Below are 22,752 nucleotides of genomic sequence, written 5' to 3' on the forward strand. Positions count from 1 at the left end.
GTGATGTGTGATATGCGCTTTGTGTGTGTGTGTGTGTGTGTGTGTGTGTGTGTGTGTGTGTGTGTGTGTGTGTGTGTGTGTGTGTGTGTGTGTGTGTGTGTGTGTGTGTGTGTGTGTGTGTGTGTGTGTGTGTGTGTGTGTGTGTGTGTGTGTGTGTGTGTGTGCGTACATGTAAAATTCAACACTGACCTGTGCCACAAATTGAGGACAACAGTATGTCTTTGAAACAACCTCGCAACTGGGATTTCAGCACCTTCAAAGTTGAGACAGCTCGTATAGGTAAGCGAATGGCCATGATACCTTCACTCTAAGCAGGATAGATCATTTTTGATGGCATTTGAAAGTTTGACCATGCTAAAACCAACAACTAATTATCCTCATCTTCAATCAAGACAAGATGTAAACAGTATATGTTCATTGTTTTGGATGTTAGCCAGAAGTTCCCCCGGAAAGCTCGAATGCATTGCAAATGCATTCAAGATGGGTCATACTGTACATCCAAATGTTGAATTGTGATGGTTCTAACCATTACAGAATTAGTATGTCTTTTTCACGGGCGAAACTATCAGTTTATGTAATTCGATAGTAATATGAATAAAACTGCAAATGTTTGTTGGATCACAGCAACAACTCGCCTTATTCCCTGAGGCGCAATTGTGATAAAGGAGGTTTGCAACACATGCTGGTTCTGTCTTTGACTGGGAATTATATTCTACCACAATCAAAGGAAACTGCATTACATTGAACAAACTCTTTAGACCTTTGGACCATGTGAGCGTCTTATTTGAAATTATATCAGAATTATGTAATATTCCTATTAATTTCTATTTTGGATTTTTTTTCCAATATTTTTGTCCCACCATTTCTCTTGTCAAAATAATGATTGATAATTCCAATGAGTGTAATACATAAGTACATCCATACCAGTGACGTGCAGTCAGGGAGGCAGGTGAGGCCGTGCCTCACCTGTCATCATGGAAATATCAAATGAAAAAATAAACTATTTATTTAATATTTATAGCTTATTTAGCGATTTGTACTTTAAAGTTCTTTTCAATTTAACTTCACCATTTTTGGATTTTTGCTCAAAATCGCTGAATTTTCACTTACCGTTCAAATACTAAGTAGAGACGTGTGGTGAGGCAGCAGCCGGCTGAGCCTCACCATGGATTGCACAATGACTATGCTAACTGTGCTGGCTTGCTCTGCAGTGAGACAGCACTGCTGTCCCTCTGCATATCGCTATTAAAGTGTTCAAACACTTTTATTATATGAACTAAATTTCTACAGTTTAGCTGGTTTATATAATGTACAGTCACTTTACATTATAAACACTGTACTACAGTGTTTAGTTTATTTTATTTTTTTATCAAAACTGTGTGTATAGGTGAGGCACACAGTTCTTCTGCCTCATGACAGGGGGCGCTGGTGATTACAGAGATTCTTTTTGCGCCTCCTCGGCTGTAGAATAATAGAATTAGTGAGAGCAAGCTACAGTAACAGCAAGTTAAGTGCAACCATTCAGTCATTTTATCGTGTTGCTTGGCCTTATTTTCAGAATGGAGAATTACATATCTAAATTGAAAGAAATAGAGATACTTTTAAAACTGAAGAAAGATGAGGAAGGCTTGTACAATGAATGTATCGATGCCTTTCTTCAGAAGGAGTGGTGCATAGACTTCATTTATAAGTAAAGGTAACACGATCATGTTTTTTTAATTCTTTTTTTCTATGCTACAGTTTATATAAAGAATGCTGACATGACATTTTAAACAAAACACGTTAACTGTTGCCAATCTAATGGTGAATAAGCTACTCTGTAGAGTTCATATGCTTGTAAATCTGACTGTGATGACGTCAGTGCCTCACCAGCCATGAACCTCACCGCACGTCACTGATTCATACATATTTGAAAAATGCCCATTTGAAAGGTTGTGGCTGTTGACTTGACCATGAACGTCAGTTTGTGGTCCGTGTGTGGTGATCTCGAATCCAAAAAAAAGGTAACCAAATAATATTTAAGCTTGCAGGTAGGGGCCAGTGGGCAATGGCGCAGCAACTTCCTGTTTACCCCATCAAGGAGCTACTTCTGCTCTTCTCTATTTTCTCAGTACAGGACAGAGTGAATTAAAACTAAACTGATTAAATGGGCCAGCATGCGAGTCCAATTATTTCTGCTGACCAAGTAAACCTTGAACTCATGCTTGCGTGAGTTTTCTCCGGGTCCTCCGGTTTACTCCCATACTCCAAAAACATGGATGGCAGGCTGATTGAACACTCCAAATTGTCCCAAAGTGCCAGTGTGTGCGCAGATTATTGTTTGTCTCTCTGCGCCCCGCGATTGCTGGCAACCGGTTCAGGGTGTCGCGCAACTCATGCCTGAAAACAGCTGGGAAGGCTCCAGCAACCCCCGCAAAACTAGTGAGGATGAAGCAGACCGGAAAATGCATGTGTGTAGCTGTGTGTGTGTGGCGTGAGAGCGTATACGTGTCAAAGAGAGAGATGTCAAACAGTGGAAACGATGACACAACATCCAGGATATCTTTCATAGTGTGCAACTTTATTTCCCAGACACATAATTGACTTTTTTTCTGCATTGTCCAAATGCAATAATATTGCTGCAAAACCATGAGAGCTCTGTGCAGACAGCCCAACAGGAACTTGGTTGCATAAAGAAGCAGTTTCCGTTCACCCCCAAAGTATTAGCGTAAAATCTATCCTCTGCACCCTATCAGGCAGTGGTTGGTGCACATTCACAGCAAAAAAAAGGAAGAGCAGCACAGCAGTCGACTTGTGCAGAAGTTTCATATATTTTTATGTTATGGGAGAATTCTTCATCTACCCCCTGTATTTCAGTACGCTCTAAGAGCATATTATCTGGTGAGGGAGGCTCAGGTCGAATTCCGGGCTCAAGACGATCCCACAAGTCCATGGAGAGGCCTTTGAAGGCTGGCTGGCTCAAGAAACAGCAAAGGTCTTTCGTGAAGAACTGGCACCAACGCTACTTTGTGCTGAGGGGAAGCACCCTAACCTACCACAAAGATGACCGTGAAACGACTGTCATGGTAAGATTTGTTTTTTGTAGTCGACAAAAGTGTCTCGACAATCAATCTTGAAGCTATTGAATGTAGTAAACCCTGCCAGTTAAAGACATTATCTGGACATAAGTTATAGGCCACATCAATCGACCAAGCCATTTTAACAGTTGCATGGTTACGACCACGCGTGAACAGCTAGAGAAGGCCCCCAAAATATATTGAGTTAAGTGTGTCTCAATACATTGGAATATCAAGCATACTGTACTAAGAACTGCTGAGTCAAAAGTAGGATATCTGGAGCGACACTCTATTTGAGTCAATTTGACCAACTTTCTGGAAAGGGGGTTGTAAAATGACTCTTCCTGAAAAAAATAAGCTGTTTTGGTACAATTAGTTTATGGAAATGGAAAAAGAATATAGAGTGGTCTTCACATACTGTAGCTAAATAATCCATGATTAAAAAAACAGTTTGATGATCATAGCTAAGTGCTAACAAACATTCAAAACTCACCCATCTCAATAAATTGTAACATTTATGTAAAACCCAATGATTTTGTTTCATGAATTTGCGTAGGATTTGAATTTTGGCACATTTCCCCATTGTGGTACTATTAAAGGCTTTCTGATTCCTTCTGAATCCGAATCAGAATACCTTTATTTGTCCCACAATGGGGAAATTTGCAGTCCACAGCAGCAATTTGAAAGGGGATGGGATGTGGGGGGGGGGGGGTGAAATAATAGAAAACAAGATATTCTAAGCATAACAAAATTAAAATGTCAACTGTATATTGTGTAAATGTGCAAACCCGTTTATAAAAAAAAACTGTACATAGTGCAAGTATGAAGAAAGGCATATTGATCTATTGCATCAACCCATATTTTCAAGTGTCCAGTTTTTTTTTTTTTTTTTTTTTTTTTTTTTTTTTTTTTTCACATGTGATCATTGAGAATTGCAAAGCCTGACAGCAGTCGGTAGGAACGAGCGGCGGTACCTCTCCTTCTTGCAGCGCAGGTGTAATAGGACGATTCTGAGGACGACTGGTTAGACTCAGTGCACAGGTTGTGGATTTGAATCCAGGCTGTGGCTTCCTGTGTGGAGTTGACATGGTCTCTCCATGCCTATTTAGTTTTTCTCCACATACTGTAATTTCCTCCCACATTCCAAAAATATGCCTGGCAGGTTAATTGTACACTCCAACTTGTCCATAGGTATTAATGTGAAAGGCTGGAAACCAGTTCAGGGTGTACATGTACATGGTGGCCTGCGCCCAAAGACAGAGAAGAATAGGCTCTTGAAAAAATATTTGTAATTTGTTAACAGCGGGACTGAAATACATTTACTCCAGACTTTACTCCAATATCATCACCCTCCTTTCATTTGCTTCTGTTTTTTCCCCAAATTTTATTTTATAGGGCTTTATTCATCTTCAGTTCAGCAAGGTTAATGAAATGCCGCCAAACTCAGATGAACCTGGCAAGTACATCTTTGAAATCATACCAGGTAGGATTGGTATTGTGAGGCAAGCCTTCTCTCTGGCCATCTTTAAAACAATTTTATTCTTAAAAGATGTTTTTATATTGACCCAGCACCAGTCTGTCTTACTTTTGTGACGTTTACTGTTTTTGTTTTTTCACTTGGTGTGTTCACTCTCTTTTTTTGTTGTATGACTATCTTTTCAAGGATGGCAATTTGTTGACAGTGATGGTTCTTTTAAAGTGCTCTATAAAAATGTCAAGCTTGGTATGAAATTAACTTCCAGATTTTCAATTGGTGACCTATAACTATCTATTTTGCACCCAAGCATAATGTAAGACTGCAGCAAACAAAAGGGTTGCATAACTCACTCCAGATACACTTAATGACATATAAATCAATTATTTTACCTTTTTCTTGTTTTTATGGCAGGTACAGGTGCCGATAAAGAGCGATGCCCACATGTGTTCATGGCCAACTCCCAACCCGATTTGAATGAGTGGGTCCGAACTCTGCGCCGGGTCATTGGTGTTCCGAGTGGAGGTTCGGTAACATCATATTAATTAAACAGTCCAGTAAAAAAAATAGGAATTTAAATCCATATTACCCTATTATTTACTGAAAATATCGTATTTTCCGGTGTAGGTGCACCGGAGTATAAAGCGCAACCCCAATGAATGGTGTATTTTCAAACTTTTTCCATATATAAGGTGCACCTTCAATTAATGAAAAAAAATCCAAATATTATATATAAATGTTTTCCACATATAAGGCACACCATAACCAGGTCTTGAACTCACGACCTCTGCACTGTGAAGCCGGCATGCTAACCACTCGACTACCCAGCCGTCCTATTATTATTATTATTATTATTATTATTATTATTATTATTATTATTATTATTATTATTATTATTATTATTAATTATTATTATTATTAATGTGAAGAACAATATTTATTAATACTGAGACAAATATGAATATATTAGCATTAATTTTAAACGTAAAAACATTAATAATATGAATATTTATTGCTATTACTATTACTTCTGTGTAAGCTCTCAGTCGTACAGGAGTGGTCCATCGATGAGAAGGTTTCTTCAGCCGTTTCTGTACAAAGCCGTTTCATCTTCGTACAGCGAACTAAAGTCTGACTGGTCGTATCGGTTTATATATCCCTAATGTCCAGACGTGGCGCCGGACACAGCTATGATAGGTCCCTACTCTCAGCCTGTGGCCCCACTATTGTTCCTACATTCCTGACTAACGATTGGCCTATTACACCCACTCCCCCGATCACATCATAACGACCCTCATCAGCATTGCGACAGTTGCCTAATAATATTGTATGATTATTACAATAATATTATAATATAATTATTATTATTATTATTATTATTATTATTATTATTACTTCTGTGTAAGCTCTCAGTCGTACAGGAGTGGTCCAATATTGTTCTTCACATTAATAATAATTATTATTATTATCATACAATAGCCTGCTCAGGCAAAACAGGTTAGGCAACTGTCGCAATGCTGATGAGGGTCGTTATGCTGATGAGGTGATACCGGGGGGAGTGGGTGTAATAGGCCAATCGTTAGTCAGGAATGTAGGAACAATCAGTGGGGCCACAGGGGGGGGTCCCGCGCCCCCCCCAACCTGAGAGTAGGGACCTATCATAGCTGTGTCCGGCGCCACCAGGTCTGGACATTAGGGATATATAAATGGGGCCGATACGACCAGTCAGACTTTAGTTCGCTGACGAAGCCTCTTGGATAGGAGGCGAAACGTCCGAAACCTTCACTTTGTACAGATGACGGCTGAAGAAACCTTCTCATCGATATTACTATTACTATTACTATTAGGTGTCCCGCATGAGTTCAAGACCCGGTCCGACCGCCCTGTGCGGAGTTTGCACTGGTATTTTGTTTCTGTGTGCCCTGCGATTACAACTGGGATAGGCTCCAGCACCACCCCGCAACGCTATTGAGGATGAAGCGATCTGGAATATGGATGGATGGATTGATGTTACAATATTGAGAGAGAGAGATGTCAGTGCATGTATGATTTCTGATGAATGTAAAATGTCTTCTGTGTCCCATTAGTGTTTGGAAAAAGTCTGAAAGACACAGTGATGTATGAGCAACGTTTTGGACTCCAGATGGTGCCCATCCTGGTCCAGAAGTGTGTGGACTATATCACAGAGCATGGTCTAAATGAGGAGGGCATTTTTCGCCTCCCTGGGCAAGACAACGCTGTCAAACAATTCCGAGATGCCTTCGACGCAGGAGAGAGACCGTCTTTTCCCAGGTCATTCACTTTCTTTCTGTCACTCCAGTATCGGCATCCGTTTTCCATACCAGTTTGGTGAATTGGAGCCCATCGCAGCCGACTTTAAGAGAGAATCGGGCTGCAGCCTGGACCGGTTAGCGGCCAACCCTGGGGCGCATCTTCTCAACGATTCACGTTCATGTTTTAGTGTCTTTGCTGAACCTTCAAATAAGATTTTTGGAATCTGGGTCGAAATACACGGACACAATCACACAAGCGGAGCAAAAATCTAAAATCCTCACAGAAGTATAGATTTTTTTTGTAAATGGTTGTACTGCAGCATGTGAATTATTTTGATTTTTCTGATACTCCTTTAACTTTACAAACAAATTGAATCAAACCAATAGTTTTTGTACCGTGATACTTCCGCTGACGAACGCTTCAGCTCACGAACCTTTCGCCTCACGAACATTAAATTCGCGAGCATATAGTGTTGGCTCACAAACTACTTTTCGGCGGATGAACACCAAACCACACAGTCGAACAGCGCTACGGTGGCTAGCGGACTGGTTTTCTTTGAGTGCAAACGTGGTTTATTATCCAGTGTAGTACTTTTGCTACTATGTGACCGAAAAAGACCCCACCACAGGCTAGTGTTCATCATCGAAAAACACGAACGAGGTGTGCGTTTGTGTGAATTAGCGTCCCAGTACCATTACGCTAAGTCGACCATTGCTACCATCCTTAAGAACAAGGAAGCTATTAAGTGTGCATGTGTGGCTAAGGGTTTTCCGTGTTGTCTAAACAACAGTCTTGGGCAATAGTAGAGGTTAAAAAAAAATCTGTTAACTTGGATTACCGAAAAGCAGCTAGCAGGGAACAGGGTGAGTGAGGGGATTATCGCAGAGAAAGCACAGCAACTTCACTCGGATATCATCAAGCGGCAACTCCATCAAGGACCACCACAAAAGTAAATAAAACAACTTTATTATACTGTATAGTTTGTTTATTTAATTGCAATACAATAGCCCATTTATTATACATAAAATAAGGTATATTTTGTGTAGTTGTAAAGCCTTTTTAGTAGAAAATTATGTTTTATGGGGACCTGGGAATGGATTATTCATATTTTAATGGTTTCTTAAGGGAAATAAATGTTTGTAAGAAGAATACACTTTCTGGGAGCCAATTATGTTCGTGAGCTGAGGTATGACTATTAGAAAGCTGGGAGTTATGAGCGACCTGCAGAGAAACCTTGAGGGGCAGATGACACCACATCCTGTTCTGCTTGTGTATGCAAGAGGATGTGTGCATGTGTTACGCAATATGATAACCTTTGTTTTTCCACGACGCTAACATTGTTGAAACATTTAGGCTGTCTGTGTGTGGTGAAGTGTAATAATGGTAAAATGTGCAGTCGTCATTGGCCAAGACTTGGCTAATATGATAGATAAAGGAGACACATTACTGGTAGGTAACCCCCCCATATACACACATTTTTAAAAAACACTTCACATGTGTCAATATTTGTCACACGCTTTCATCACAAGAGCAGTCAGCCCTAAAAAGTTGTCCATGGAAGGAGGAAAAAAAACACATTATTGGTCAATGCTCAGAATATCATATATTAACATGCAGTGCAGTTCTACAGTAAAACAAATGATTAGATTAATACTTATTTGACAGTATTAACCAAGCAATGCATTATTGGGCTATGCGATTTAATCCCATTATTGAAGAGTGCATAAATCAGAAAATCAGAATCAGAAAACCTTTATTCGTCCCACAATGGGGAAATTTGCAGTCCACAGCAGCAAGTGAAAGGGGAAAGGATAGAAAACAAGATATTCTGAGCATAACAAAATAAAACTGTCAACTGTATACTGTGCAAATGTAAATGTGCAAAACCGTTTCATAAAAAAACTGTACATAGTGCAATATCAAGAAAGGCACATTGAAATATTGCATCAACCCATATATACAAGTGTGCAGTTGTTTTTTTTTTTCACATGTGATCAGTGAGAATTGCAAAGCCTGACAGCAGTCGGTAGGAACGAGCGGCGGTACCTCTCCTTCTTGCAGCGCGGGTGTAATAGTCTCTGGCTGAAGGAGCTACCCAGTGCTCTCAGGGTGGGCAGGAGGGCGTGGGAGGGGCTGTCCATCATAGCTTTTAGTTTAGCAAGCGTCCGTCTGTTGCCCACCTCCTCCAGAGCGTCCAGCGAGCTGCCCAGGACAGAACTGGCCCTCTTGACAAGGCGTTCCAGTCTTTTTCGGTCCCAGGTGATGATGCTGCCTGACCAGCAGACAATTCCATAGTGGATGCTGAGGTCACCACAGAGTCATAGAAAGTCTTTAGGAGTGACCCCTGAACTCCAAAAGACCTCAGTTTCCTAAGTAGGAAGAGGCGACTCTGTCCCTTTTTGATTAGGGCATCCGTGTTTGTAGTCCAGTCCAGTTTATTGTTGAGAGTAACACCCAGGTACTTGTAGGAGGTCACCCTCTCAATGTCCGAACCCTGGATGTTCAACGGTGCAGGTGAGGATTGTTTCCTGCAGAAGTCCACCACCAGCTCCTTGGTTTTCCTGGTGTTGATCTAGAGGTGATTCTGCTGGCACTAGTCCACAAAGTCCTTTGTCAGTCCCCTGTACTCCCTCCCTATCGTCTCCCTCTGTAATGAGGCCGACCATAGCTGAGTCGTCAGAGACCTTCTGAGGGTGGCAGGTTGGCGTGTTGTAGTTGAAGTCCGAGGTGTAGAGGGTGAACAGGAATGGAGCCAGGACTGTCCCCTGCGGCGCTCCGGTGCTGCAGAGAAGCCTGTCCGACTAAAGTTTTTGCTTTTATGAATGTTTCTGTGCCGATGACCATTTTATGTTTGGGAGCTTTTTACTGAGCGAGTTGCTTGTTCTGTAGCCACAAAGGGACATAAGTCTTCTTGTGCCGGTCCCAAGCCCGGATAAATACAGAAATAATATTGTTTTGGCCAAGCTTTTATATATATATATATATATATATATATATATATATATATATATATATATATATATATATATATATATATATATATATATATATATATATATATATACACACACACACAAAAGCTTGGCCAAAACAAACATGCGGATCAAACCTCTAAAGATGGAGGACACTCATTTGCTGTGGCGACCCCTTGAAGGGAAAAGCAGAAAAGAAAAGAAGAAGATTATGTTGTGTCTGGAATCAAGTTGTTATTTCCTTCACAGTGACACAGACGTCCACACGGTGGCGTCGTTGCTCAAGCTGTACTTGCGGGAGCTGCCTGAACCTGTGGTGCCTTGGTCTCAGTATCAAGACTTTTTGGACTGCACCGACACGCTGGCCTCTGGCAATGAAGAAGTATGTCTCGCCTCAAAGATGCCTTGCGTCAGCACATCTGTACACGTGCTTACATTTTTTGTATGTGTGAATGGAATGCCCAGCACGTGTGACCAAATCTTTATGCGTTCTTTCAGGGGGAAGAAAAATTAAAGAAACAGATTGCCCTCCTCCCAAGAATCAACTACAATCTCCTAAATTATGTTTGCCGGTGAGCATTGTGGGTTATTATGTAAAAATGTGGCCCTGTGTCCGCCGAAGCACTTTACTCTGCAGAGTAAAGTGCTAGTTGTAGTTCGGTTGTAGTTCAAAACATGTTTTGAACTACAACCAGATTCAAATCCGTCCAAACAAGAACTACCACCATTTGTTCTGCCACCCAATTGATCCACAGGTTCTTATTTGAGGTTCAGCTGCACTCTCAAGTCAACAAGATGAACGTGGAGAACCTGGCCACAGTGATGGGGATCAACCTGCTCAAACCACAGTTAGAAGATCCCATCTCAGTGATGAAGGGTACCAACATTTCCCAACCATCTTCGTTTGTTACCAGTCCGTGTGTACAGGCTGTGTGCAGTGGACTTAATATATTGCATGGCACACTTATTTTAGAATCTGTTGAGTAAAGAAAGCATTGCACATCATTAAGATATTAAAAGATGCAAAAAAATCTGTGTAGAAAGAAACACGATGCAATTCAAATCCCAAACTATATTTGATATTCATTCTGAAGGTTGCGACAGGCTTCAACCCCTCTCCACCTCACCACACCCCACCCTTAATTCATTCACTGCCAGACAATGTGCAAAAATGTGTCCATTCCAGTGCCAGGGCTTTTGTCATTTTCTCTCAAATTCCAGAACCCACAGAATATTGACTTTTAGGACTATATAAACATTGATTGCAGCGTAAGAAACCTTAGACTCTCTTCTCTCATCAGAAAAAAAATAATTGCTAAATTATATGGGTGCGGAGTAATACGAGGTGTAAGTGGGGGCGGCTGTACAAAAGGCAAATGCTTGTGGGATCCCTTTTGGGATGGAAAAACATTGCCACAGGTCTGACCAGCGCTTTATTGGCACTCCCCTGCAAGAAAAATCAAAATCTGAACAAATTCAGGAATGGCGCTCCACGTCATGTTTTCAATTCCCGGATAAATTCGGGAATGGCAGTGAATGAGTTAAATAGCAGAGTGATTCTTCAATTACAGTAATAACAAACAGTCGTTACCTAATTGTGGGTTTAGAATGGTATCTTATAGGCAGGGGTCGGGAACCTTTTTGACGAAGAGAGCCATAAAAGTAAAATATTTAGAAATGTTTTTCAGTGCGAGCCACAACACGTGAGCGCACGCGCACACACACACAAACACACACGCACGTGCGGCCACTTTTCAACAAAATGTCAGAATGTATTATTTAAAATAACTTTGTGATAGTACTCACCGTTACCATGAATGGTTTTCCGTTCCTCGTGATAAAAATCCAGCCAAACGATCGTAAAAAACTTGCTGGGTCCATTCGCAAAGTTATTGCTAGCTCGCCTGCACACGGCTCATTAGCTTCCACACTTACTATGCAACATACTTCTCACAGAAGTATATTGATGCTTTTTTTTACATTTCACTGACATTCGACTGTTTCATCGATGGTATCGATGGTACAGGCTCATTTAAAGGGCGTTTACCTGTTTCAACTGACGGCCAGTATCATCCAATCAAAATCGCGCTTTCCGCCCACCTAGGTCAGTGGCATTCAATCAAAATTGCGCTTTCCGCCAACTGCAGCCCCAACAGAAAATGAACAGAAAAAAGCGAGAATATGTATTTAGATTTATCGGCGAGCTATATGCAATAGTCAAAAGAGCCATATATGGCTCGCGAGCCATAGGTTCCTGACCCCTGTTATAGGGCCATAAAATTTTATGACAGTGATACCTACATGAATGTGGCCTGGTGATCTTCTAGCGGTTAGCGCGTTGACCTCACAATGCAGAGGTACTGGGTCCAATTCTAGCTCCGGCCTGCCTGTATAGAGTTTGCATGTTCTCTCAGGGCATGTGTGCGTTTTCAGCAGTTCGGCAGTGGGTTTTCGGGCCAGTTCCCTCCCATATTCAAGAAACACGCAGGACGGGCTGATTGAAAACTCCATATTGTCCCTTGGTGTCAGTGTGAGAGCGAATGGTTGTTCATCTCTGTGTGCCCTGCGATTGGCTGGCAACCAGTTCAGGTTTTCCCGGCCTACTGCTCAAAGACAGCTCTAATCAGCTCCAGAACCCACCGCAGATAAGCGGATGGATGGACACCTCAATGTATTTGATAATATTCACATTTTGGCAGAATTTAACTCTTTTCGGGAAAGTGGTTACTACAGTGGACAGCTCATCATGTTATCAGGTTCCAGAGTGCATGAAAGGTCTCATCTCTTATTTAGTACAGTGGGACCTCGGTTTACGAACGTTACATTTATGAAAATTTTACCTTGGCATACAAACTATTTTTCGGGATACACACGGAGCTGCCACAATGAGCGATGTGTCGTTCATGAATTAGCCCGTTCTCCAAACAAGGAAATGGCAGCGGACTTTTTTTATCCTCTATTCCCCACCCTCAGTCGTCGGTTAAAGCCACGTGATTGGTCAAGAACACAGCAGAGGGTTATAGACAGAGAGAGAATGAGGCCGTTCTCCAAAAAAACAAAATCGCGTCTTCGGTTAAAGCCACATAATTGGTCAAGAACCCAGCAGTGTGTGTGTGGGGGGAATAAACAGAGAGAAAACACACACACACGAAAGGGAGAGGACAGAGCTTGAAACAAAAAAAAGAAAAGGGGAAAAAAACAAGTAAAATGGTGAGAAAATGGATAGAAAACAGTGAAATTTGGACCCATTTCAACTTTGATAGTTCAAAAGCAGAGTGTAGACTGGAAGGTTAAATACCCCATCAATCCGGCTCCACAAATAACCCGCATAAGTCATCTGTACACTTGATGCAAAAAGCTATCAGCCCAGCTAAACAGATCACAATTGATGAACTAGATACAATTATCACAGAGCAAGCACCTACAAGGGATCATTCCTCAAGATGGTGAAAGAAGCCTATGTTTCTCATCAAGTGTTTAATGATGAAGAAACCGGACACTCCATTCCATCAAGCATTAACGACCATCACAAAGGTAAATAAAATGACTTTATTGTAAAGTACAGTTTATTTCTTTAATCATAATACTATTGCACATTTATTATACATAAAATAAGGTATATCTTGTGTAGTTTTAAGGCTTAGAAAATTAGAAAGTAGAAAATTATGTTTTATGGGGACCTGGGAACGGATTATTCTCATTTTAATGGTTTCCTATGGGAAATTAATTTTTGCGATACATCGATGAGAAGGTTTCTTCAGCCGTCATCTGTACTTTTTGAAGGTGTCAGACATTTCGCCTCCTATCCAAGAGGCTTCGTCAGCGAACTAAAGTCTGACTGGTCGTATCAGCCCTATTTATATATCCCTAATTTCCAGACATGGCGGCGCCGGACACAGCATGATAGGTCCCTACTCTCAGGTTGGGGGGAGCAGAGGACCACTCCCCTTTTTGTAATTTTTCAGAAACTCCTGATTAAATTACAAAGAGTCCTTTGGCAAGACAAAATTCCTACTTATTTCAAACCGAGAAACACATTAAGGCAAAAATTAGTGCATCCAAAAGATAGGCTGCCAAATGAAAAACAAAGTAATGTAGTTTATTCAATACATTGTAAGAATGAAAATTGTAAAGAGCAGTACATTGGGGAGACTCAACAAATTCTCAAAAAAAAAGACTTTATCAACATCGCAGGGATAATACTAGTGGGCCTCAATCGGCAGTACATTTGAATCTAAAAGCTAGCAACCACTCATTTGCTGACAATGAGGTTAAAATCTTAGCGAAAGAACATAGATGGTTTGAAAGGAGGGGTAAAAGAAGCGATTCTCATAAAACAACTAAATCCTTCATCTGGTGGGGTGAGGTTCAATTTCGATCGTTCATACATTCGTAATGCTGATGAGGTGATACCGGTGGGAGTGGGGCAAATAGGCCAGTCGTTAGTCAGGAATGTAGGAACAATCAATGGGGCCACAGGGAGTGGTCCTCTGCTCCCCCCAACCTGAGAGTAGGGACCTATCATAGCTGTGCCTGGAGATTAGGGATATATAAATAGGGCTAGGGATACGACCAGTCAGACTTTAGTTCGCTGACGAAGCCTCTTGGATATGAGGCGAAACGTCCGACACCTTCAAAGAAGTACAGGTGACGGCTGAAGAAACCTTCTCATCGATGGACCACTCCTGTACGACTGAGAGCTTACACAGACTTTTTGGGATACACACTTTTCGCCTTACACTTTGTCTGGGAACCAATTAAGTTCGTAAGCCAAGGTCCCACTGTATTTAATTTGTCCTTCTTTAATGAAAGAAAATGTAAATATTTCTCAAACTTCTCCAAGAAGAGACGCACAAACTGTCAGCCTATTTTTTGACCCACCCTGTATACATACAGACATCCGTGAATTTTCAATCAGAGTTTTACCCATTAGATTAACGGGTGTGCTGCATACTACCTGATTATGGGAGAGAGAGAGATGCAGAGTACAGAGCTCATAGTGTCACTCAAGATCAGTTAGCATATGCAAGCTAGATTAAATATCAGTCTTTCAATGGTGTGATGTCAAAAGTGTGCCGAAGGGCATATCAGCTTTTTCTTCAAATTTTATAGACATTACAATGACTGAAAACGATTACATGTAATATAGCCGCACAATGAAGTGCATTCAAGACATGAACACTATCAAAACGGTCTGTGTATATCATTTTGATGACCTACATCACGACATTAGCGGGACAAGCTGCTTCTTGTTTCAAAAGTATTTCATCTTAAAAGAACTCTGAACTTGAATGGAATAAGTGTTTGATGTAATCTGTTCAATTGCTATTGTTTCAACTTTGATGGCTATGAGATGTTAGCTGCACAAATACAGTCACAGTACAATATATCTTTGTCAAAAATTTACATCAAAATAACAATATTTTCCTTGAAATTATGACAACACATTTTGACAAGTAAACATATAACTTTCACTCACTGAGAAAGATGAATCCTCAATAATCTGGTTTTGTGTTCTTCTCAGCAACTCCTCACATCCAGAAGTTGATGACGGTGATGATCCGACAACATGGGACTTTATTTCCTCTATGCAACGACGTGCCGCCCTCCCCTCCGTCCAGCATGGCAGAGAACCGGAGGAACTCCCCTCGCAACTTTGTGGGCTGGGGTTCGACAGAGGTACCATCATACCCAGATCTTTATCACCCCCCACCCCCAATGCCATGTTTGATTGCGGGTCAAGACATGAGCTGTGATTAAAGCAAAATGAAATGCATGAACCAATAAAAAGGGCAGAAACAAAAGCCAACATTTCCAAAAATACTGAACATTTTCTGGCACAGTTCAACACCACCGACCTATATTACATTTTGGAAGGGCTTTCACAGATTGGATTGGATTGGATATGCCTTTATTAGTCTCACAGTGGAGAAATTTACATTTCACAGCAGCAAAGTGATTGGTCAAATACTAAATTGAGAAAATATCTGCCAAAAGCCCCCTGCCCCATACACACACATTAGGCTCTGCTGCTATTTATCTCGGGAAATCCTGACACACCTACTACTTCCCAACCCTTGTCAATTCTCAGAGGACCCTACTTGTCAAGTTCACGGTCACTGTCAGTCACAGGGAACATACAGAGACAATTAATTACCTACTCACACTGTCACTCAGTGACAACTTAACTCAAACTGCTTGCACCAAAATCCTGCAACTGCACTCTGCTCCTACACCATAAATGCATTAATCGTAATGCAGCGCTCGTTCTGTGAAATTGTAGTCATTAATTCTCGAGAGTCGCAGAATTTTGTCTTTGCTTCCATCCTGTGCACATTTTGAGATTTCAAAGCCGATGTGCAGCCTTGTCAATCAAAACTGCTCAAGGGCGTCAGATTCTGGAGTGCCAGCCCAATGCCATTTAAACCATTTTAAAATGTCGCCCAGGGCAGGATGACAGAAGCGTGACTGACTGCCAGTGTGTGAAAGCTTCACACGCGGCCATACACTATTGTGACTGTCCCTGGAGCTAAGGTGGCTGAAGTGTCCTGCTCAATGGCACAACAACACCGGGAATTGTACAAGTGTACCCCTCATTCATTGGATGACCTGCTCTACTTGTGAGCCACAGCCACCCCAACTGCTGAAGGACATGTCCGGTTTTAAAGAACATACGTAAATATTACTTGTGATATTTTTTTTTTCGTTTCAGATGCGTGACACTTCTTTCTCTGAGTCTATTGAGGAGAAGAAAAATGACAGTCAAGATTCTATGTCATCTTCTGACAAGTGTACTGGGACTCCCCGCAGACGTACCCAAACTCTGCCGACCTTCAATTGCCCCCTCACGGGAATGGCAGCAAAGGCTGGTGCCATCCAACGCTGGAGTCGCATTCAGAATCTTGTGAAAGACAACAATGGGACGTTGTCAGAGGATGTGTTGAAGATCCTGGATCTCCGCTGTTCAGGATCTTTTTCAAAAGGCATGCCAAAAGGCGTCAAGGAGATAGAGGTGAAGTTCACAGCGCAAGACAGAAACATTTATAGGACTCCCAATAGTTCTAGCTTCCAAAAATCTGACAGTGGCTCGCAGGCTGGTCATGAACCCTTCGTAAAGAGCATGTTAGGTCAGGAGGTCAACAACAGGACTGAGAAGAGAAGAGACAACCAGCAGTCTCCTGACAGGTGAGAATGTGAGCGTGAATGTCTTTTCGCCTACAATCTATAGTGCACTACACACAAAAAGAAAGGGCTATTTATCTTTCTGGTGACATTTCGGGATCAACCTAAAGCCCACTGGAACCTGCAACCATGATTTGACCTCCTTTAAACTTTGGAATGTTCAGCTGTTCACAGTGTTACAGTACTTTTTGCACAATCTCCTGCTCTCTAAAAAGGAGCAGAATTCCAGCATTAACAGGTATTTGATCCAATGAATCGCCGATTACATTTCCTGTTCAGATTTTGTACAGTATCAACATTACCGCACCTTTGCAAGGCTTCAGACAGGGTCTTCTGGCAGTAAAAGTGGCCACTGAGCAGAGAATGTCACAGTGTGTCATCAGCAGGTTACGACAGAGAATAGAAAGAAGAGTCACAGCAAGGCGAAGTGGAGGTTTGCACGCACCTGTTATACATTTTGACTTTCATCTTCTTGAATGAAATCATTCACTCATTCACCGGCAAACGTGTGCAAAAATGTGTCCGGTCTCCTGCCAGGGTTTTTGTCATTGTCACTCAAATTCCAGGACCCACAGAATATTGAGTTTTAGGACTACATGAACATTCCATGCAGCGTAAGAAACCTTAGCCTCTCTTCTTCATCAGAAAAAAAGTTAATTCCTAAATTATATGAGTCTGGATTTATATGAGCTTGACATGGGGGCGGCTGTCCAAAATACAATGCAACATACATATTGGTTTTTATCGCGCTTTAACAGCTGAAAATGAAACAAAGCGCGAACATGGAAAAAAGGTAAATGCTGGCCCCTTGTGGAAGGAGGCAGCATTTCAAAGTCAAAGTCAGTCAGCTTTATTGTCAAATATGCTAATATGCATGACATACAGCACAGATGAAATTACTGTCCTCTCGAACCCAGCATGCATTCCCTTTATCGGCACCCAAACAAGAAAAAACATAACCCGAACAAATTCGGGAATGGTGCTCTACATCATATTTTCAATTCCTGAATAAATTCGTGAATTGGATTGGATATTGGATTGGATATGCCTTTATTAGTCTCACAGTGGAGAAATTTACATTTCACAGCAGCAAAGTGATGAAAGGAATGAAAGTAGAAAATTGAAATACATGAGCTGCTGGAAAGGCAGCCACTCTCGCGGCGCCGTCTTGAAGTCAAAAGAACAAAAAAAAAAACTCAATAACAAATAATATGAATGGTAATATGAATGGTAGTGAACGAGTTAAATTTTTGCGAAGAGTACTTCTTCCTTTAGCTGTTAGACATGCATCAAATGGACATGCAAGTGTATTGTATGCTCTTGGACCTAAATTTGAGGTACCATTCCTGTTTCACAGTGTGCAGTGGGAGATGAAGGAGCTGAGGGCCACTGTGGTTAATCTTCAGGCTACTTTAGAGGCAGAACGCCACCGTATGGCAACTCTGGAAATCTGCCTCAGAAATGCAGAGCGCAACCGTGATGAAGCTGAGAGAAGAAATGAAGAACTCCAACGGGACATTCAGCAGTTTCTCAGTCAAAAGCCCCAATCTCCCACTTAACAGTTGGGGAATTTTGTTTGTGTTGGTATCCTGTAGAGTGTTTGTAGAGTGTTTGTTCTTTGCTGCTCAGTCCAGATGAGAAGTTTTTTCTAACCTCCTACCCTTGTTTAATCGTGTACTTGGATATATACTGTACTGTAAGTACATTGAGTGGATGCCTTTTTTTCTTCCAACATCAGAAAAGAAACATTTGCATTGACTGTGACCGATTGCACCATGTGTCTCAGTACAACTCCACAGAGAATAGACATGGAATCTGCAACGGTAACATTTATAGTTGACTTTGAAGTCAACTATAAACTCCGTGTTGCGTAGTGTGGAGCAAATGCCGCTGAATCTTTCAGCTGGAAATAATTGCAGATTAGAAACCAAAACTAATGAAAGTAAGAATTCCCGCACCATTTGAAATGGTGAAGTCATTTCCATTTAAATGATAACCAAGAAAGTGAATGGCCACTTTTGTGAACCACAAGACCTGTGATGCAATATAGAAAACATATGGGAACATCCATGTGTTATTATAATGCATGTTATGTACAGTGAACCCTCATTTACTGCGGTAGATACGTTCCAAAAATAGCCTGCGATAAGTGAAACCCGCAAAGTACAATGTAGTAAAAAAATGTTTTTTTTTTTGCAATGCAAAAGTACATACTGCATAATGAAACAAAAAATAAAACCTCTTTTTTAATAGTTTAAAGAACGGTGTTGTAAAACAATATTTTGCTGCTGCGCCTAATCGTCCTGACTCCACTGCGCTGTAGTCTTTTTTTTTTTTTTACTGAAGGAGCCTTTCTCCGAGAGAAGAACATTGTTATCGGTAGTTCTTTTTTTGAGAATAGAGAACAGCTCATGGAGCAGAATCCTCCATGAGCCAGTGTGTTAGATTTTATTCTGCGTTGTTTGCAGTGTTGTTTCTTTTACTTTGTTTGCACATTTGCATGCCATTAAGATATATAAAAACTTTTTTTTTTCCCCCACGATGCACTGAAGCCGCGATAAGTGAGCGCGAAGTAGCGAGGGATCACTGTATTTATTTTTGTACCATTTGTCCTCATTAGCGCTGTGGCGGAGCTGGAGTTAATTCACCATAGCTGCCTTTGGGCAGCCTGCAATGGTCACCAGCCGACTGCCTGAAGTCAGCTGGATTGGGCTCCAGCACGCCTGCCAGTCACGTCAGAATAAGCGGCTGGAATATTGAATGGGTGTTATGTTCCTCCAACACAATGTCAACATGTATTTGTGGAAAATTAGATGGTATAGGTACACGTCATTGTACTCTGCAGTCGAGTAAAGGCCTGTACCCATTAAATTGAATTAAAATAAAAAAATAATAAAAAAAATAATAATAATAATACATTTAATTTCTAAGTGCCTTTCAAAACTCTCAAGGACACTTTACAGTCACTGGATTTTTTTGTGCGGGTGAGCAGCGGCAGCCATTCGCGCCAGCGTTCACTCTACCCGCGACAGAGTTTGTAATAAAATCTTGAAATCAGACATTTTTAATTCCCACTGGTATTTAATTCAGGTTTGTGACTCAAGTGGACTCCACAAATACAGGCAGTTGATGCCACAACATACATCCCATTAAGGGGATGAGAGCTGAAGATATTCAAAATTGGTATGAACTCCAGCAGTTTAATTGCAGCTGTTTGAAGGGCTGTATCAAAGATTCTGTATGGAGATAACATGATTGGATTGACACCGACGTGTAGCTTCTTAGTTAAAATTTGTAGAGCATTTTGTGAAAACGAGCTTTATGATGGTTGTGTGCTCCAAATATTTAATTTGGCGTTTGTACTTGTGCTGATTGTACTCTGGACCTGGCATATTGGCTTACTATATACAGTATGCTTACTATATATATTATTTTTTTTCATAAAAAAAAACAGAGGAATTGGAGGAGAAAATAACTACCCGCCCTACCATTAAAAACTCGAAGAAAATAAATGTGTGATTCTCTCATTCTATTAAGCACAACAGATTGAGTCAAAAGTTAGTTCTTCACGAATGAAGTAGACACATACAGTAGGTGAAAACATTTACACACCGTGTCCAACTTCCAGGTCTTTGTCAGACAGTATTACTTCTTTTAATGAAGGCCATAGAGTTCGTTTAAAAAAAAATGTGTGCGCTGTGTAAAACGTAAACCAAAAACAAGTCCAATAATTTTGAAATTCTTTGCAAACAGATTCAGTCAAATACACTACAAATATACTACAAAGACAACATATTACATTTTCAAACTTTTGATTGGATTGGATTTGCCTTTATTAGTCTTGCAGTGGAGACATTTACATTTCACAGCAGCAAAGTTATGAAAGGAATGAAAGTAGAAAAAACAAAATACAGGAGCTGCTGGAAAGGCAGCCACTCTCGCGGTACCGTCTTGAAGTCAAAAGAACAAAAAAAAACTACATAACAAATAACATGACAACACAAAGACACAGAGAGTCATTCATTCTTAAGCACTTTCTTAAGAAGCAGTTCCAGATGAAAGAGGAGAGGATCAAAGCATCTCTTTTCATCAATAATTTGGAATTTGATGCCTGCAACAATTTACCCCAAAATCTGGGACAAAACCATGATTAGCAGACGGACGAACAATATCGAGATCAGTGTTCCCTAACCTGAGTTCAATCGAATTCCTTTTGTTCGGTGAGTCAGTCTGAGAGGTTTGATGTTGCTTCTGCCATGGAAGTAAAGACACACACGTCTCAACATGTCAATTATTAGTTGTGACACGGCCGCTTGGCCATCACTGGTTGCAGATGATCACATTCCTTTGCCTGTCCAATCAGTACTGGGGGAAATTTTGTTCGCTCAAATGTCAAACCGTGTGACCCTCATTATAGTACATTATGTGATTTAAAAAAATACGAAAAATAAAATATCCTATGTCAAGCAAAAGCAAGAAAGACGGTCGAATATGTACAACATGAATTCACATGCATCACAGTGATTGGATTCAGTGTCCAAACGCATGATTTATCATGCCCAGTGGAGAGATTAGCACTCGCCTGGCTCTGGCAAAACTAAAGAAACACTTGTGAAATTATATTTGTATCTTTCAGTAAGGGTTCATGAATGTGCATGTGAACTGCTTGGTTGGGTTCTGTACCTCCAAAAAGGTTAAGAATAGAGTAGATATATCGCTAACTATACTGTCGCTAGATAGCTAACTGGATGGATAGATGGATGGATGAATAAATGGATGGACGGTTGGGCGAATGGACAGATGGTCGAATAGACGGATATTTAGAAGGATACATAGACGGACGGACTGATAGAGAGACAGCGATAGAGAGAGAGAGAGAGGGGTAGGTAGGTAGATATGGATGGATAGATAGATAGATAGATAGATAGATAGATAGATAGATAGATAGATAGATAGATAGATAGATAGATAGATAGATAGATAGATAGATAGATAGATAGATAGATAGATAGATAGATAGATAGATAGATAGATAGATAGATAGATAGATAGATAGATAGATAGGGAATAATTTGTTTCCTTTAGCCTCCGCCCATGAGAAGAAAAAAGATGAAACACCAAATAGTCTGACCGAATTTAAGATTTTTAAAGAAAAAGCTAAACAATGAGGCAATATCCTGACAGGGACAAAACACAAGATAAAGTCCTGAGAAGATTCAACTGAATGCAGAAGGCCAAAGTCAATAGCAATCCAAGCCAGCCAGCATTCATGTCAATGGAAATTACACTGTGGTCCGAACTGCACGATGGTGGAGGTTACAGTTACAAAATGTCTTCCAAATGTGGTTGTATTTATGATCATAATCATGCCACAATGGTCAAAGCCGGTCGAATATGTACAATATGAATTCACATGCATCACAGTGATTGGATTCAGTGTCCAAACGCATGATTTATCATGCCCACAATGGTCAAACTACAGAACAAATGTTCATTGGATACAAATGTGAATTCCTCCAACTTTGCAACTCTACTTATAAGTAGAGTTGCAAAATGCAACTCTACTTATAAGTATAGAGTTGCAAATTTGGATGAATTTCCATGGAAATTCAGTGGCATTCACAGTACTATTTTACATTCATGGGAATGTCCGTGTAGTCACAACAAGAACACAGTCTGACTCTTAAAAGGTATTGCACATATTCATTCATACACTATTGTGTGACTGTATGGGCATCACGATCAGACAAATGAAGCTGAAACTCCTCTGTGCATCCCTCAGTCCAGACATGGC

The 22,752-nt window shown here is 40.7% G+C and overlaps 1 protein-coding gene across 2 annotated transcripts; it reads left to right on the forward strand.

The window, feature by feature from the left end:
* The first annotated feature begins 130 nt into the window (after positions 1-130).
* Positions 131-20,480, forward strand: arhgap25 (Rho GTPase activating protein 25). Of its 2 annotated transcripts, none has more exons than XM_088994861.1 (11): positions 131-279; positions 2,857-3,065; positions 4,452-4,539; positions 4,945-5,055; positions 6,618-6,822; positions 10,026-10,158; positions 10,275-10,348; positions 10,532-10,653; positions 15,301-15,455; positions 16,489-16,961; positions 18,316-20,480. In XM_088994861.1, exons 1-11 carry the CDS (start codon positions 216-218, stop codon positions 18,515-18,517), a joined length of 1,836 nt encoding a protein of 611 aa, XP_088850987.1. In that variant the 5' UTR covers positions 131-215; the 3' UTR covers positions 18,518-20,480. The 2 variants fall into 2 exon arrangements, with proteins under 2 accessions (XP_088850987.1, XP_088850988.1); XM_088994862.1 differs by having other exon boundaries at positions 4,452-4,512.
* The last annotated feature ends 2,272 nt before the right edge of the window (positions 20,481-22,752 follow it).

This window comes from Hippocampus bargibanti, linkage group LG04 (assembly GCF_051943395.1).
Source record: "Hippocampus bargibanti isolate YZ-2025 linkage group LG04, ASM5194339v1, whole genome shotgun sequence".
Taxonomy (NCBI): domain Eukaryota; kingdom Metazoa; phylum Chordata; class Actinopteri; order Syngnathiformes; family Syngnathidae; genus Hippocampus; species Hippocampus bargibanti.